At 35.7% G+C, this 17613-nt stretch overlaps 1 protein-coding gene across 1 annotated transcript; it reads right to left on the bottom strand.

Annotated features, from left to right (window-relative positions):
* Positions 1–705: 705 nt before the first annotated feature.
* LOC104417150 lies at positions 706–14545 on the bottom strand. The gene is made up of 8 exons (XM_039299940.1): positions 14453–14545; positions 6141–6389; positions 5505–5591; positions 5198–5410; positions 4224–4388; positions 3338–3391; positions 3098–3241; positions 706–1252 (listed from the first exon to the last, which is right to left on the bottom strand). The coding sequence occupies exons 1-8, from the start codon at positions 14543–14545 to the stop codon at positions 875–877; spliced, it is 1383 nt and encodes a 460-aa protein (XP_039155874.1). The 3' UTR covers positions 706–874.
* Between the last annotated feature and the right edge of the window lie 3068 nt (positions 14546–17613).

The raw sequence follows: 17613 nt of genomic DNA, 5'->3' as shown, positions 1-17613 counted from the left end.
CCATAAAGATTATGTTGATTATTTCGGGTCCTTATTTGACACAAAATTTACTTTGGATCCTTATTCAAGACAATGAGTCCACTTCGGGTCCTTATCTGACATAAAATTCATTTTGGGTCCTTATTTGAGAAAATAGATTAACTTTGGCTTCTTATTTGAAAATTTTCCATTATTAAATGATTAGTAAAAAACTAGGTGTCAACAATAACATGGACGAAAAAAAAAATGAAGGCTATTGTGTCAAACCGCTCGTCAACTCAATGAATTCTCCAAATGCATTTAAAAAATTGGAAATTTGTCTTGGGGCACGATTTGAGGAAAATTAAACAAATCTTTTTTAATTTTTGATCGTCTCAAGGTGAGACTAATCATGGTCGTTCCCCAAGACGTGCTTCTTTATGGATGATTCGCTGGCCCCACGCCATAATCACAATTGGCATTTTTCATATTTACTTGGATTTGTTGTTTTTTCGTGAACATTTTCTACGGTCCTATTGAAATTGGCTAAATTATACGGTTTGATTTTTTGTTTTGTTTAAGATTTTGAATTTGAATTTCGACGTTTTAGATGCCTTAGATGCTTGGTATGCATTTTTAAGGATTCTTTGTGCAGTTTTTTCCCATATGTATTCATGAAACATCACAAATCATGGAGAGAGTGACCCTCACAAAATAACTGTTTATTCATTATTTTATTTTCCGAATATACATCATCAGCCCCTTAAAGGTGATGTAACTAGATGACCCATTGATCGATATATCGAAATTTGAAGATAAAGAAAAGACCCATTCATTTTAATGAACGACTGAAATTATTCCCACCTTTTTTTTATTCCCTTTTTCTTCTTTGAATTTTACCCACGACCCCGACTATTTAGGGACACCCCGCATTCCTTCCGGGTCCTCCATAGAAGAAATAGTTCCCCCAGGCATCGGTCGTCCCTCCTTGGATGTCGTAGCAATTTGAGTTATCCGCCCAGGTCTGGAGGTTTTGCACAGGGATGAGGTAGTTGTTCCCATTCACCACTTGTAAATTCCGAAAATAGGCCGCTTTTTCAAACCCTTCGCCGGCGAAATGCCCGCTCCCCATCTGGGTGCTCGTATGAGAGCCCGAGGGGCTCGAGTTCAAGATCTCCCCGCCAAAGTCCACAATGTTCGCGGGGCCCCCGAGGTGATTGAACAGGACCGATGGCCAGTACCCGACCCAGATCATTGGTTCGACTAGGAGCCACCAATTCCCGGAGACCGGATCCTATGCAAGGTGATAAAGAAGGACCATATGAGTACTTGATGTCCAAGGCAATCAAATCAACCTCACGCTCACCAAACTCTCTTTTCATGGAGACATTTCAATGGATTGGATGAGGACATCCTTATATTAAGTAGGTCTCACCAACTTTTCCGAACCTGCTAAATTCCATAACTATATAGAATTTTAGTATATTCACTCAATCACCTAATAATTTCTTCATTTCAAGTGCCCTATTGCATACAAATAAATCGATGCTCACAAATGGAAGCCCAAGTGCATTGTGGTCCATCGGATCGACTTAAAACAATTCAGAATGTGTTTATTTACTTCCCTGTCAAAACAAAGAGATTATTCTTTATTTTTCAAGACACAACCATAGAAAAATTCACACGTTACTTCAAATGACTATAAAATGTGGAATTTCTATTTTTAAAGATTAGTGTTGTTTTTATTAAACAAAATCAACAGTTAAAACAAGAAGAGCATAATAAAAGCAAAAGATCATCTCAATCACACTAAAAATAAATTGATATTTTCCTTTCCTTGTATGCATTTGGTGAATGACACTACGGTGTCCAATTTTCAAGAAACTATTCAAAACCTTGAAATTTTCGAATAAATTGTGAGAATTCCGCTTGCCGATACTCCATCACAAGTTAGAAAATAAAGTTGCATTTTCCTCAAATTTGATTGCTGGAGAGACTTACAAAATTTCAAACTTGACTTGGAAGTACTGAAAATTCCATTTTCCAAAATTGGTATCAACACAAGCCAAAGTGATTAAAAAAAAAAAAAAAAAAGGAAAAAGTGGGGAGAATTTTGGAGCACAAAGCAACAAGGCAATCACGGTAATTATTCCAAGTTTCCAGTGCAAGTGTGAATATATTTCGAAACTGTAGCTATAAGCCTTTGTAGGGTGACCATCAATCTTATTTTATTTTAATCAATCTTATTTTATTTTAATTTTAGAGGGTTCTTGTTTTCCACCTAAATTCAACACCTCTTTCAGCCTCTAAAACAATTTCTTTTCATGTCTGATTAAGGCAAATGGTGTTGACATCAGATGGTCCAAGTTTTCTTAGCTTATAAGACCGACAACTTTTGTCCATCGTCAGTCGCGAAGGTGCCCGCGCCGCCACCACCCCCCCCCTCAAATCTCTGCTGTTAGATCATGGGGATTCGATGCCACGTTTAAGGATGAAGATCATCTCAGGTTGCCTTTGTTACAGCCAGGTGATGCAAGTATTGCCAAATAACGATAAAAACTGCCAGTAGGTTTAACAGTTCAAGCACCCTCTAGTGTTTCCCTCTGTAAATAGTAATTCTTGGTTGTTTGTATAGTTCCGCTTTAACTTTATTACCATAAAAGCAAAAAATATTGCCCTCAATATTGGTATATTCCGACCATTGGTATCTGTTGATTGGTATTTTAGTGCCTAATTAATATCCAACGTGTGACTTTACACAAATAACGTACACAAGCTACTTAATCCAAGGATCGAGATGACATCAAAGATGCTAGTCTCCATCTTATATCAATTCGACCATCTTATATCAATTCGAGCATTACGACAATTCTAATTTTGTAAATAAAAAAGTAGTTTTCAATTATCGTGGAAGCGGAAAGTAGTTTTTCTCCGTTATGAGCAAGGTTATTTTCATTCTACTTTTTGACAAGAAGAATTACATCATTTTCATTCAATTTTGAGCAGGTTTTGGATGGTGGGTGATTCATAAATAAATAAATAAATAAAGCAAATGCATAAGCGTGGACTTTGAATCCATAATATCTTTTTTATTTTTTCTAATTAACCGGAAAAAGTAGGGCTCTAAATTAATTATTACCTTATAAACCATCAAGGTAAATTCAAATTGACCAGCATTGTAGAGGGACCATGGATTAGCTGTTCCCCCAAGTACAAAACGATTGTTGGTCTGGACAAATCCTGCGCACAGCAAGTTGTAACATCCTGATTGGTAGTTATCATTCTGCATGGAATCAAAGTTGCAAAAAAAACGTTAATCTCATGATTTTAGGAAACTATATATGTAGGAAAATTATTTTATTTTATTTTTGTTACTTACAGTCCAATAAATGAAGAACCTCGGATTGCTGTCCCCATACAATTGTGGAAAAGTCTGAAGAAAATAAAAATAAATGTATTCTCTAATTAGTAATCCCGTTTGACACAGCAACAATGTCAATTAACCATTAATGCAATTAGCTGGGAAACTAAATTTTGTTTTTTACGTGTTTGTATTACATAGTCAGTGACTTGCCAACTACACAATAGTTGCATGCCAGAATAAATTGGCCCAAGAAACATAGGATTTTTAATGATTTTGCTGAATATATACATAAATATTTTGCTTCTTCGATTGGACCATCCAATAATGATAACCCTTTGCTTTCCTTAATTTCCCCAACGTTGGCACAGGCAGATAATATTCTAGTTTCTATTTGAAGTTCTGGGCACTTAGTTTTAAAAACACATTATTATATATTTTAGATTGGTTCAGTATATTTGAGTTTGGCACTACTCCTACCAAAGAAAGAAAGAAAGAAAGACAAGAACTTGATTAAAGAACCCAACTTCTGGGGAAAAGAATTCAAAATCTCTCAACTCAAAATTAGCCAAACATTAAGATCAAATTTCCATTTAAGAAAAGAAAAATTACTTCAAATGTTTCAATTGGTATCTCGGAATTTCTTAATCAAGAGACGGGTTGACCTAAAATAAACTACTCATCCGTGACTCAAGGACCATCCACAAATCGAGAAATACATGTGAAAATTTAGTTGTTTTCTCTGACCTATTGAGATTGTGAATTAAAACACTAAATTTACTTTGTAGCTAAAAAAAAAGGGGGCGAGACCAAGAGTCAAAGCTAATTATCTATTAGGAAATGTATAAAAAAAAATTAAAACTTTTATTGGGGAATGGAGGAGGAGGAGAAGATGAAAGAGTACCTGCCAGCCAGCTTCAATGGTGTTAACATCAACGCCTTTAGTGCCACCGTTGACCCACAACTGGGCGAGGCTAAATTCATTTTGTTCAGCCACATTAGGTGCCCACACATTTATGCTTGCTCGGGCTCCATAGTATTGATCTCCACTCACATACCCCGCCGCATACTGCCCAAAAAAATATATAATAAATAAACGAAATCAACCATTATAAAAGAAAAACACGATTTATAATATAAATTTAAAAGAATAAAAGGAGGTGACTTTTTCATGATCCTAGATTGAAATTAAATTTTAGTAATTGTCTGTAAGAGTCTAGCTACACTAGTTGCCACTTTGGAAGATTGGCACATACAAAAAATAGAAAACAACCTACCGAGGAATTTCTAAATATAATAAACATTGAGTTGGTAAATCCAGTTTGACTTGATCGAGTTCATAACTAGCATGTACCGTATGTTTTTTCTTCTTTTAAAAAAAATGAAAACAAATGAAAATATATTTTTGGTACAAAGTGAATGAATATGTTTCGCTAGCTTGATAATAAATAGCCCACAAAAATTGGAGGAAAGCGCAAGCAAACATAATGTCAAAATTAAAAACCAGTCTGAAAGGTACAAGCCGAAAATAAAAAGCAGTTTCCTGTCTTCATGCTATGACTTTTCCTCGAAGCTAAATTTGACCAACTAAAAAAATTAAAAAGAAAAAAAAAAGGGAAAGAAGCAGAGAGACTGAACACCAACATGAGGAGGGAACAAAGAGGCGATTGTGTCTGAATTTTCTCCTCTACTTTTGAGACAAAAATAGGCAAAGAGACTTATTTTCAGATATAAATTTCATTTAAACTTAGATGATAATAAATTTTCAAATTGAAATGAAATTATTATGATTTCTCTTAAATTACTCAGAAAATAAAGAAAATGCTTGAGATGCACTAATCTTTGCTCAACTTCAATGGCAAGGTCTCTTCGTGTTACCTCATGAGCAATGCTTGAATCGTCTGTTGTGAGATGTCTACTCACTTTCTTCCCAAACATCTGAAATGAAGAAGCCCTCAACATGTCTGCTTCACTCGTCCTCCGAATCGGCACCGTCCCTTCTGGGCATGCCTCGCCTGACATTCTCCACAGTTGTAACGTCTCCGTGGCCGTAGCGGTCGAATTATGCCCATTCGGCCTCTTTGGTGGATCCTGCGAATTTCGTAAAAAAAGAGGTAAAATTCAGGGGCCTCAAAAGTCACAGAATTCATTTTCTTGTTCTAGGTCAAAGAAACTGGGGTGATACCAATGGCTTTTGTCCCTTTAATAGAGGATGATCAAAGGCTGGTTGCTGGTGAGATAGAACGCAGTCTATTATATCTCCATCAGGACTCTGCAAACAGGAAAAAAAAAAAAAAAAAAGCAGAAACAGAGGGACAAGAATGAGGGAAAATCAACGTCAGTTGGCAAAGAAAATGTAGTTTAGCGGATGATATTAGTTATATGACTAGTGCGGCATGCGATCGATGGATTCAGGTGCGATGGTACAAGTTATTTTTCTTTTCTCATGATGATGTGGACCATTTGGTGTCCAAGGTCACTAAAAACAGAGCGGTTCTCTTTCTCGAAAGCAAAAAGAGAAAGTTAGATATGAGATTTTATGAGATCATAGTTGAGTATTTTAAAGCCATTAAATAAATCAGTAATTTATTATTTAAATATTCTAATACTCCCCATCATGTTTACTATGGTCTTTTGCCTAGTACTAAATATGAAAATTTAATTGGAGAGGAAAATAGAATTTGATAAGATTTGAATTCAAAATCTTCAATTATGATATCATACGAGATTTGGGGGACCAATGCCAATTATTTTAAAAACTTCAACTGTTAGATAGATGAAGACGTGGTTTATTATTTAAATATTGTAAAAGTGGGTTTGCCTGAATTATTTTGACAGGAGGCTTGTTGATGTCCTTGAGACGAGCCCTTATCATCTTCAGCTTTTGCAACTCATCCTCGGGCTGGACAGTCCGATTCGTGGCGCGGGAGTCAGCAGTTTTCAACGAACGAACGTGACAAAAGAAGGAGAAGGGACAAGGAGGAAGAGAAGTAAAATGGGAATGATTGGCGACGGGGAGAGGGATATCTTGAAGGAGGAGAGACGCCAGGGACAAGCGCGACAAAAAGAGCTGCTCGTGCCACGATCCATAATGGCCTTTGAGTAGCTTCCTGCGAGGGCCTGTCGTTTCTCTCTTCGGCTACACCTGGTCGCCCGCTCGTCTCTATTGTAATCCCCCCTCCCCACCTTCGGTATTTATAGTCTGACACGCCTCGAACATCCAGAGACGAGAGGAGCTGCTTATTTCACTTACTATATTCGCAAAAAGCCAACGAGGAGCAACGATGGGGATAGAAAAGAAAATTATGTTTTTCGCCTTCTAAACATGCTTATCTTTTTAATTCGGATTAGTACCATGAAAAATTTTAATTTAATACATCTATGACAAACTTACTCCTAACAAATTTTTGTGTCATCAAAAACCTCATATTGGTAAAACTATGATAAATTTACCTCGAACTAATATGAATTTTCACTTGAACTTGCCATGTTAATAAAGTTGTTGCCAGATGTCATTCAACTCAACAAAGTCATGGTAAAATTTGATGGGAGTTTATAGAGGATAAATACGTCACTAGTATATCGGTTTGGGATTTTTAGTGAGCTCAAAAATTAGTTTTGGATGAATTTTTTAAAAGAGTGTCAATTGGGGGTTTATGGTGACCCAAAGATTAGTTTGAGAAAAATTTATCGTGGATGTATCAATTTGAGATTTTCCGTGGTAGGAAGAATAATGCATAATAAATCTTCATAAGAATGGAACCGGGGAAAATTATTTCATTTGTTAAAAAGTGAATTAAATGATTTTTCGGTCGATATGTGCATGGAACAAAAAGGAGTAAGTAATTTAGAATTATTAAAAAATGAAACGGGAAGAATAGTCCTTCCTTAATGTCAAATTCAAGGAGTTGGCTAGAAGAGCGGTGTTTTTGGTCGGATTCCCTAGCCTTGACATAGTTTTAATTAATGAGTCTTTTGAAACTATTACAATAAGTTGCGAAGGCTCAAGGCTCGCGGCGCAACAACCCCTTCACACTCCTTTTTGGTTCTACGGATAATTCTCAGTGGTACCGACTTTTCTCACCATATGAAATTTTCAAAATCAAACCTTCCTTTGCCAAATATGCTTGATAGTACCGTCAAGGCACTCGACACTCATAAACTTGACCACAGAAAATACTAATTATTTATTTTTTTGACTCTATTTCCCTTGTGGAAAGTTTCTGAATACTTTTCCGGGTATTTAACCATTGTACCAATCCTTTTTTGCTATGGTGCCGTGAGCAAGCAAATTGCACATGATCAATGGCTGCAAGTTTCTGCACGTGCAACAGTTAGATTGTGGAGTAGGTGCATGCTCATGTCTGACCTCCCAGCCATGTATCCATCTAGATCATGGAGGGTTTGCCGTCCATAATTAAAGTTAAAAAAAAGTTATTTATTGGTATATCAAATTGTGACCTAACAGCTTTCAGCATGTAGAATAAATATACCATTGATTTTTCTAATGACCACACAATTTCCACCAACCTTTTATTCTAGGGATAAAAACTCATCATTAAATTTTCTATCCAAGCAAGATGCTGTGACACATGACGTGAATAAAAATGACTTTTTAGAAAAATAAAAATAGTTAGAAAAAGAGCTGATCAATCTCAATAAAACTATGTGAGGCAAGTAAGTCCTAATCAAGAAGAATCATTGATGACGACAGCTTAGATAAATGAAGTCTTGGGGCTTTTACGATCATGCCCATGGTGTGTTTTTAGGTATAGCTGAGGTGTACTTTTGTACACATTAGTCTAATTAGCCTCGTCATTTGCCACGTCAGTTGTATCAATGGATTTTTTGTCCATCAAATAAAAGTCTACGATTTCTTTCTTTTTGGATCATTTGAAAAGTTAGGGTATTTTTGTCTTTCAAGTAAAAGTTGGTTTTTTTTTTTTTAAGGAAGTGAGATTGGATTAAACCATAACTTACACACTACAACAATAATGACTTATGTATTGGCTTTTGAAGCCACCCTTCCAACATGGAAGGGGGAGCTGAGGGGTTCAAATCCCCACATTCTCAAGGGGGGATGGGGGTGGGGACGCGTAAATTTCAGAAGTGGGTTTCGACTCCCACGCCTTGCAAAAGGCAGGGCAAAAGTCTGAGAGTGAGTGTAGAGTAAGAATAGAGTAGGACTGACAAAAAAAAAAGTCAGATATTTGTCCCGAAAATAGATATTGCCATTTCAAAATGTCTTTAGTGAGGTCAATGATTCCTCTAATTATGACCTTTAGCTATCATTTATGCGCCTCTGGATCATTTTTCTAAAACACGTGTCTTATATAACTAAAATAGAAGCATAAATATTTGCCTCTAAAATAACATTTTTAAGAATGTGAATTTCCCTCTAAAGATCTGTTTGACCAGAATGTGCTTTGCTAATTACTGAGTACGATTGTACTTTTCCCATGTTTGTTGAATGATTGATGTTTGGAGGTAAATGAATATTACCAATTTCAAACTAATCAATTCAAATTTCTTGTAGACGCGCTCCACAATTAAACCTCTATCTCTTACAAAATTATTAATCGACTTAATTTAGAAATATGGACTTGTGGCTATGGTGGTTGAGGTCGGCAGCGCCAAGGTGAGGTGGATGCTACCGTTGGTGGCTAAAGGGTGGAAAGTGCACATAAATTAGGGGATTTAAAATTAAGGTTTTGGTGATGATGGCATTGGATCATGGTTTCAAAGAGAGCGGTGAGAGCGACAAAATATGAGAACCTTAGACCTAATGGAGCTCAAAGTAACATATCGTCACAATCGAAAGGATGTATAACTAATTTATGAAATTTTATATGGCCCGATATACTAAGGAGAATACACAAATTTCAAATCATTACGTTATAAGCCAACCGCATATGATATGTGCTCTTATCGGAATCAATTATTTGAAGTTTGATCCTATTTTACAAGTACCGTTATATCTATGTGCCCTAGAAATATATGCATAGAGACAATGCATCTAAGACGATGAAATGACACAATCAAAGGGATAATAAGACATTAAGCCCTCCTTTAAAAAAAATATGCATTTTATCTATTGAATAAATCCCATGACGGTAACACATGAATAAAGAAGTCAATCATACAAGAGAGTTCTCAAAGTTCAAAGCAAAGTTAGTCTCAATTCACATCACCTACAAAATTGAATGGTCAACATGCACAAGAGTATGTTTTCCATGAATTTTTTAAAATTAAAACTTCCTTCGTAAAAAAAATGCTTGATAGGTACTGCCGAGGCACGAGGCACTTGTAGACTTGACCATGGAAAATATTAATTATTTATTTTTCGACTCTATTGTCCATATCGAAAGTTTCGAATACTTTTCTCAATTATCTAACTAACCATTTCACCAATCTTTTTGTTATGGTGCCATGAAGAAGCAAATTGCATATGATTAGGGCTTGCATGTTTCTACATGTGCAAGAGTTAAATATGGAGTAAGCACATGCTCATGTCCAACTCCCCCCTTCCCCAAGCAATGCATCCATTTGAATTGTTGAGGTTTTCCGTCCATAATTAAAGTTTAAAAAGTTATTTATTGGTATATCAAATTATGGCCAAACAACTTTCGGCATGTAGAATAAAAAGACCATTGACTTTTCAAATAACCAAACATTAAATAAACAAATTAGTAGGGAAAAGAGATGCATTGATCTCAAGAAATGTATGTGAAGCAAATAAGTCCTAATTAAGAAGAATCATAAGTGACTAAGGTTTAGATAAACGATGTCTTCGAGCTTTTGCTAATGTGCTCATAGTGTCTTTTTAGCTCAAGCTAAGGTCTATTTTTGTACCCATTACTCTAGTTAACCTCGCCATTTACCACATCAGTTGCATCGGTGGATACTTTTGTCCATCAAATAAAAGCCTACGATTTCTTTCTTTATGGATCACTTGAAAAGTTAGCCAATTTTTGTCTCTTGAGAAAAGTTGATTGTTTTTTTTTTTTCATTTTTAGTTAGTGAGATTTAATTAGACCAAAAATTACACACTACAATAATAATGACTCTGGTAGTAAACAATATTTGCTTTTGAAAGATAGACATTAGCATCTCCTTTTTTTAAAAGAAAAAATGCATTTTGTCTATTAAATAAATCGCATGATAGTAACACGTGAATAAAGAAGTCAATCATATACGAGAGTTCTTAATGTTCAAAGCAAAGTTAGTCTCAATTCACATCACCTACAAAATTGAATGGTTGACATGCACAATAGTATGTTTCAAATAATTTTAAAATCAAACCTTCCTTCATTAAATATGCTTGATAAGCACCACCTAGGCACAAGGCACTCGTAGACTAGACCACAGAAAATATTATTTATTTTTTTCAACTCTATTGTCCCTATCGAAAGTTTCGGAATATTATCTAACCATTTCACCAATCTCTTTTTATGGTACCATGAGAAAACATATTGCATATGATTAGGGCCTGCAGATTTTTGTATGTGCAACAATTAAATATGGATTAAGCATATGCTCATGTCCAACTCCCCCTGCCCCCACCTTCCGCAAGCCATGCATCCAATTGGATCATGGAGGTTTGCCGTCCATAACTAAATTTTGAAAAGTTATTTATCGGTATATCAAATTGTGGCCAAACAAGTTTCGACATATAGAACAAAAATACCATGGATTTTTCAAATGGCCAAACAATTTCCGCCAACTTTTTATTCATGGAATAAAAACTCACGATTAAATTTTCGGTCCAAACAAGATGATGTGACACATGATATGAATAAAAATGACATTTTAAAGAAACAAATCAATAGGACAAAGAGGCACATCGATTTCAAGGAATGTATATGAAGCAAATAAGTCCTAATCAAGAAGAATCATAAGTGACTAAGATTTGGATAAACAATGTCTTTGGGCTTTTGCTGATGTGCCTACGGTGTCTTTTTAGCTCAACCTAAGGTGTAGTTTTGTACATGTTAATCTAGTTAACCTCGTCATTCATCATATCAGTTGTATCGGTGGATATTTTTGTCCATTAAATAAAAGACTGCAATTTCTTTCTTTTTAGATTACTTGAAAAATTAGGATATTTTTCTCTCTGGGGTAAAAGTTGGTGATTTTTTTTTTTATCATTTTTAGGAATTGAGATTTGATTAGACCAAAACTTACACACTACAATAATGATTTCTGTAGTAAACAATATTTTCTTTTGAAAAAGAGAGATTTCAGTCTCGAAATAGAATAGAATAGGAAATGTCTTTAGTGAGGGAAATGACTCTAATTATGACATTTAGCTATAATTTATATGCCTCTAGATCATTTTTCTAAAGCTTATGTGTCTTTATATAACTAAAATGGAAGCATAAAAAAAAACATTTTCAGGCATGTGAATTTCCCTCTAAAAATCTGTTTGACAAGAATGTGCTTTGCTAATTGCCGAGTACAAATGTACTTTTCCCATGTTTGTTGAATGATTGATATTTTGAGGTAAATGAATATTACTAATTTCAAATCAATTCAAATTTCCTCACATACGCACTCCATAATTAAACCTCTATCACAATTATTAATCGACTTAATTTTAGAAATAAGGACTTGCAGCTATGGCTGTCGATGACGGCAATGCCAAGGTGACCTGGATGCTACCAATACTGGCTGGAGGGTGGAAAGTGCACATATATTATGGGATTTAAAATTAAGGTTTTGGTGATGATGGCATGGGATTATGGTTTTGAAGAGAGTGGCGAGAGAGATAAACTATGAGGAGCTCAAGGTAATGTATCATCAAAATCAAAAGGATGCATAGTGAATTTATGACATATTATATGGTTTGATATATTAAGAAGAATGCACAAATTTCAAATCATCACGTTATAAGTCAACCGCGTATAGTACGTGCTCTTATCCGAATCAATTCTTTGAAGTTTGATCCTATTTTACAAGTACCATTATATCTTTGTGCCCTAGAAATAAATGCATACAGACAATGCATCTACAGCGATGGTATGGCACCATCAAAGGGATAACGTGACATTAGCCCCTCCTCTCTCTTTTTAAAGAAAGAATGCATTTAATCTATTGAATAAATCGCATGGCAGAGACTCATAAATAAAAAAAGTCAATCATATATGAGAGTTCTCAAAGTTTGAAAGCAAAGTTAGTCTCAATTTACATCACCTACAAAATTGAATGGTCGATATGCACAAGATTATGTTTTCAATAAATTTTTTTAAAATTGAACCTTGTGTTGAATGGTCAATATGCACAAGATTATGCTTGATAAGTACCGCCGAGGCACTAGACACTTGTAAACTTGACAATAGAAGATGTTAGTAATTTATTTTTTGACTCTATTGTCCTTGTCGAAAGTTTCGGAATATTTTGCTCAATTTTATTACCATTTTACCAATCTTTTTGTTTTGGTGCCATGATCATGCAAATTGCCTATGATCAGGACCTGCAAGTTTCTGGACATGCGATAGTTAAATATGGAGCAGACGCATGCTTATGTTTAATTCCCCCTCCCCCAACCCGAGAAAGTTTGTAGTTTTTTTTGTGACGTGAAATTTCTTTTAATTTAAAAAAAAAAAATCTCTTCTTCCTCCTTTAGCTGATTGCCGGGCGGTAGGTGGGAAGGAAAGAAAAAAAAAAAGACAAGAAACTGTTGTTACCAAACGAATTTATGCTTCTTCTTCTTTTTTGATGCTTATTTTAGAAATTATTCTCGGGGACAAGAAACCAATTTTTCTACTTCTTATTTCTATTTCAAATCTATTCCTTGGCCACTTTTCTATTTTAGAGAATAGAAAAATTAATTGATACTACTTAACGAATTTATGTTCTTTTACTATTCCGAGGGGCAAAAGAACAAAAGAACAGAAAATGAGAAATGTTACCATGCAGACCCTTAACGATAACTTACGTGCGACATTTCAGAAATTTTTACTCCTAACTCCTATAGGATTTGGGGTTTAGGGTTTAGGAAATGCCCTCGGCCTATATAAAATCTAATAAAATTTATATTATTTAAGTTTCCATGACGTTTTGCAAAACACCGTAAGCTATTAAAATTACTATTTCAATTTTTATATGAAATTCTAAACTGCGTCATGGCAAGATTTATGCATGATTTTCTACACTGGGTTAGGACAGATTCTACTTTTCTGAATCATGCACAATATAGGTGGATAACTTTTAATTATTTTGGACATATTACATTAGCAAATTGATTTGTTTTATGAGTGCAAAACATCATAAAGGTAAAAAAATATTTGTGACATCCTCAATTTGACTTCTATCTAAGGAATGGAATTACAACGGTAATCGACAAATCATAGAAAAGTAAGGGATGACTACTTGAGGACAAAATTTTAATTTTACATTGGCGAACTGTGAATTTTTGGAAAAGCAAAAACGGGCCGCAAATGAGGAGCTATGAAAGCCCAAGCCACAAATAGGCCCAATGGGCCTCACACCCATCATTGACAGCCTGAGTGGGCCCATTAAGACGAACTAAGCACACACCTGGCCTTTTGGAAGTTTGTACATTAATTACCTATGTGCATGAATAGTGTTTCATACTATAGTTTAATTAAATTCCTAAATTACCCCTTCTAGAAGCTTGTTGGCTTAATAAGACAAGGATTGTTGTCTTTCATGGAGGGGCAAATGCCTATTTGAAGAAGAAAAAGGAAGAGACCAAGCTAGCTAACTTCCTTAGCTTATTTCCAAATAGAGCACATGCTTGAAATCCAGCATTAAATGAAGAATGGATAGAAAGATTTTCAAGAGCTCTTGGTGGTCATTCAAAGGATTTGGCCAAGAGTAATTTAGAGATTTTTGTACTAAGCTCATTAAGACTTTGAGCAAACTTGGAAGAGAAACTCCTTTCTCTCACTCATTCTTTCACCATTTCCCTCATCTCTCATTCGCTCACTCTCAACACTCTATCTCTCTCAAACACTCTCATGCTCAAGCTCTCTCTAGCCAAGAGTAATTTAGAGATTTTTGTACTAAGCTCATTAAGATTTTGAGAAAACTTGGAAGAGAAACCCCTCTCTCTCTCTCTCTCTCTCTCTCTCTCTCTCTCTCTCTCTCTCTCTATACAGTGCACCTCACCGTCATCTCATGCTTGCCATGCCGCACACCACTGCCACAGTCTATCACCGACCACATGCCATAGTCATTGCCGGCACTCGTCGTTGGTCCCATGAGTGACTTCCTAAATTAATTAAGATAGTAGTTACACTCGGGATTAGGGTTATGATTAATGTTAATGATAGTTAGATAAAGAGATTGATGGATTAGGTGATAGGTTATCTTGAAAGGCACTTGTGATAGCTTATCTTGAAGAGTGATAAATGCTCATGATAGCTTATCTTGAAAATTGATAAGTCCTTGTGATAGCTTATCTTGAAATGAGATAATTATCAGTGATAGCTTATATCAAGAAGTGATAAATTCTTGTGATAGCTTATCTTGAAATATGATAAGTACCAGTGATAGCTTATCTTGAAAATTGACAAGTAATTGTGATATCTTATTTTGAAAAGTGATAAGTTATGTCGATAAGTAAACTCATGGTGTGATATTGTGTGGAATTGAGGGGTGACTACCATGAGGATATAATTTAGTAATTTTTGTTCTAAATTATTTCTGAAAAAAAAAAACTTCAAAAGGCATAATAGGGTTGATTCATGAAGTACCAAGGTGAGACGTCAAGTTTTATGTGTTTACATTGATAATAAGGGAATAAAGTTACCGTATGATTATTTTGGTGGATAAATAATCAACGGGTGATCACGTGGGATTATTTTATGCCACTTTTGTGTGTAAAAATTTTCTAGTGTATAACATGGGAGCACTAAACACTCTTGCATTGACTAAATTGGAAGATAAAAATTGATTCAAGTAGTTGGTGTGGTCGTGTAATCACTTAAATGGTTTCGTAGTCATATCACTATGAGGGACGGTGCCTTGGATTTTGGATGCCCGACGGAGGTCTAGATGGCATTCAAGGATGGGTTTCGGAATGATGCTCTTAATTGAATGCCATCTTCGAGTAAGGTCGAGACGTTGTTGTGCCTGATAATGTGGAACGATGGCCATTTACCCGGAAAGACCATTGATGCGAGTATCAGTCATGGCCAAGAGCAGTCGTAATAATCTAGACTCATGTGGATGCATTGTACATGAAAGTGAGAATGGTTGTGTCTAGATTATTATTCGTATTTGTCATATGCCTACTGGAATTGTGGTCTCACGTGGAGAATTATTTATGTGATTATTGGATACGTTGTTAGGGCGTTGTATAATGAGTTGTTATTTCATATTTATGGATTATGCAAAGCATAGGCTTTGCTATTGATCTGCCATCAACAATTAAGCCACACGTATAGGGTGTTCTTAAGGCAAAGTATTCTCTTATGCGAGATTTAGAGGGTTTACTCACTGACTTTTCTCACTCGTTAGATTCTAACCATGAATAGTCCAGTCTGCCACGTGCAAGGTACCCGTAGATCAAGACACCCAAGTGACTCCCTTCCTGATAGAGGGGATCGACACCATATATGAGAAATTCGTGACCATCATTTGGGTGGACGAGTGGCTGATGAACTTTGTGCTGGGGTTTTGACAGGCCACTTGGCGGGGGATCCAGGGGTGCCATATGGGACCATATGGTGGTGGATGTCCCCGAAGACTCCATCACTAACCCGGAGTTGAACCTGAACACAGAGTCCGATCCTGAGCTCGAGTCATGGTACTATGTCCACATAGGTGAAATACCACTTTTTGATATGTTTTCCTTGCTATTCTTATTGGTGTGTATGTTTGGGTGGAGTTAATTATGCTTACGTTTGTATTTAATCAAAAGATAAAATAAATAAGTCGGCAACGTCTCTTGGGACATCACAATTAAATGACCAAACGAAAGAAGAGATGCCATGCATCCAAGAGTCGGGGTGTGACAATGTGAAAATTCCTAATAATGTACAATAAGGGTACATGAAAAGTATTAAAAATGAAAACATAGAAAAAAAATATTATGTTCAACATAACACCAAAGATTAACTTAAGAATTATCTTACATGCCCGTATAACATCTTTAATAAACGTTAAATATCTATGAAATTTAACATCTTAAAAGTTGACGTCATAACAAAATGTTGTAAAAAATCAAAGATGTTTTACATAGCAAAAAATATTTTCGATGTTTCAGTTTGGATTACAAGGGAACAGCCCTTACTAGAATATCGTCAGATATTGTTGAAATAGGTATGCACTGTTTTGCAATAGCTCATGTCAAAACATAATAAGCCTTTGCCCAAATTCATAAACTACTAAAAATAAGCTAAAATATTTGCGATATCTTAAGCCTTTCTAAAACACCGTAATGGAAAAATCACATTAAATTAATATTTTCGGCGTTTTCGCACTAAGTCACAATAATACGCCATGAGCCGTTGCAAAACATATTAAAATACTAAAAATTATATTATTTAAATAATATGCCATAAGCCATTGCATAACTCCATATCAGCCGTGCCATGCACGTGCACGTAGCGTGCACAGTACGTGCAAGTGCATTCCACGTGCATTAATATGCAAATGTTGGAGTTTTTTTTTGCTAAATTTTTATCGGGCTTTCTTTTCTCTCACTTAGATGCTGTCATGAGTTCTCAACCTTCGACTTCTGAATTGGCGGTATCTCTAGGGGATGAAAAGGACACAAACATATGTTCCACGATCAGTCAAGCATACCGATTCCAGCCCTTCATCATCGTCTACGCCCAACCATCAGACAACCAGCCTGTTCTCGGGAATCCATAAATGCCATCAGTTGTACCAAATTACTATAGAAGGACCTTGACCAGAGAAAAGCCCGTCTAAAACCTAACCAGCAGCCTCCATATTGTCATTACTTGCTCTTAGATGCTCTTGCCGAGCAGGCAAACATCCTTCTCCGCCAAAATTTCAGCATATTTTCCCTTCATGAAAACTAAGGAGGTCCTATTAGGGTAATTCTAAATCTCGGCATGAATTGTCTCCCAAATCTAGCCCTTTGTTCGTGTGTCTATGCATGGTGGAGGGAAAAAGCTTTAGCTAGGTGTGAATGAATTGTACCTTGGCCTTTGATCTGGCATCAATGTGTTCACCACACGGCAGGCTAATCCTCCTTGAACTAGCTCCCATAAGTTTCCTATAAGTCGATAATGAGCTAAGAGATGCAGCAGATTTCAGGACAAAGGCTATAAAGGACCAAATGGTGGCCCTATATT

The sequence above is a fragment of the Eucalyptus grandis genome, chromosome 8, assembly GCF_016545825.1.
Source record: "Eucalyptus grandis isolate ANBG69807.140 chromosome 8, ASM1654582v1, whole genome shotgun sequence".
Taxonomy (NCBI): domain Eukaryota; kingdom Viridiplantae; phylum Streptophyta; class Magnoliopsida; order Myrtales; family Myrtaceae; genus Eucalyptus; species Eucalyptus grandis.
The sequence above is the reverse complement of the archived record's forward strand: the minus strand, read 5'-3'. Positions and strand labels throughout refer to the sequence as shown.

Coding starts and splice junctions, on each gene's coding strand:
- LOC104417150 (XM_039299940.1), bottom strand. CDS start 14,545: ATGGGACCAACGACGAGTGCCGGCAATGACTATGGCATGTGGTCGGTG. Junction 6,390..14,452: donor ATGGCAAGCATGAGATGACG/GTGAGGTGCACT, acceptor TGGCACGAGCAG/CTCTTTTTGTCGCGCTTGTC. Junction 1,253..3,097: donor TTACCTTGATGGTTTATAAG/GTAATAATTAAT, acceptor CACCTTGCATAG/GATCCGGTCTCCGGGAATTG.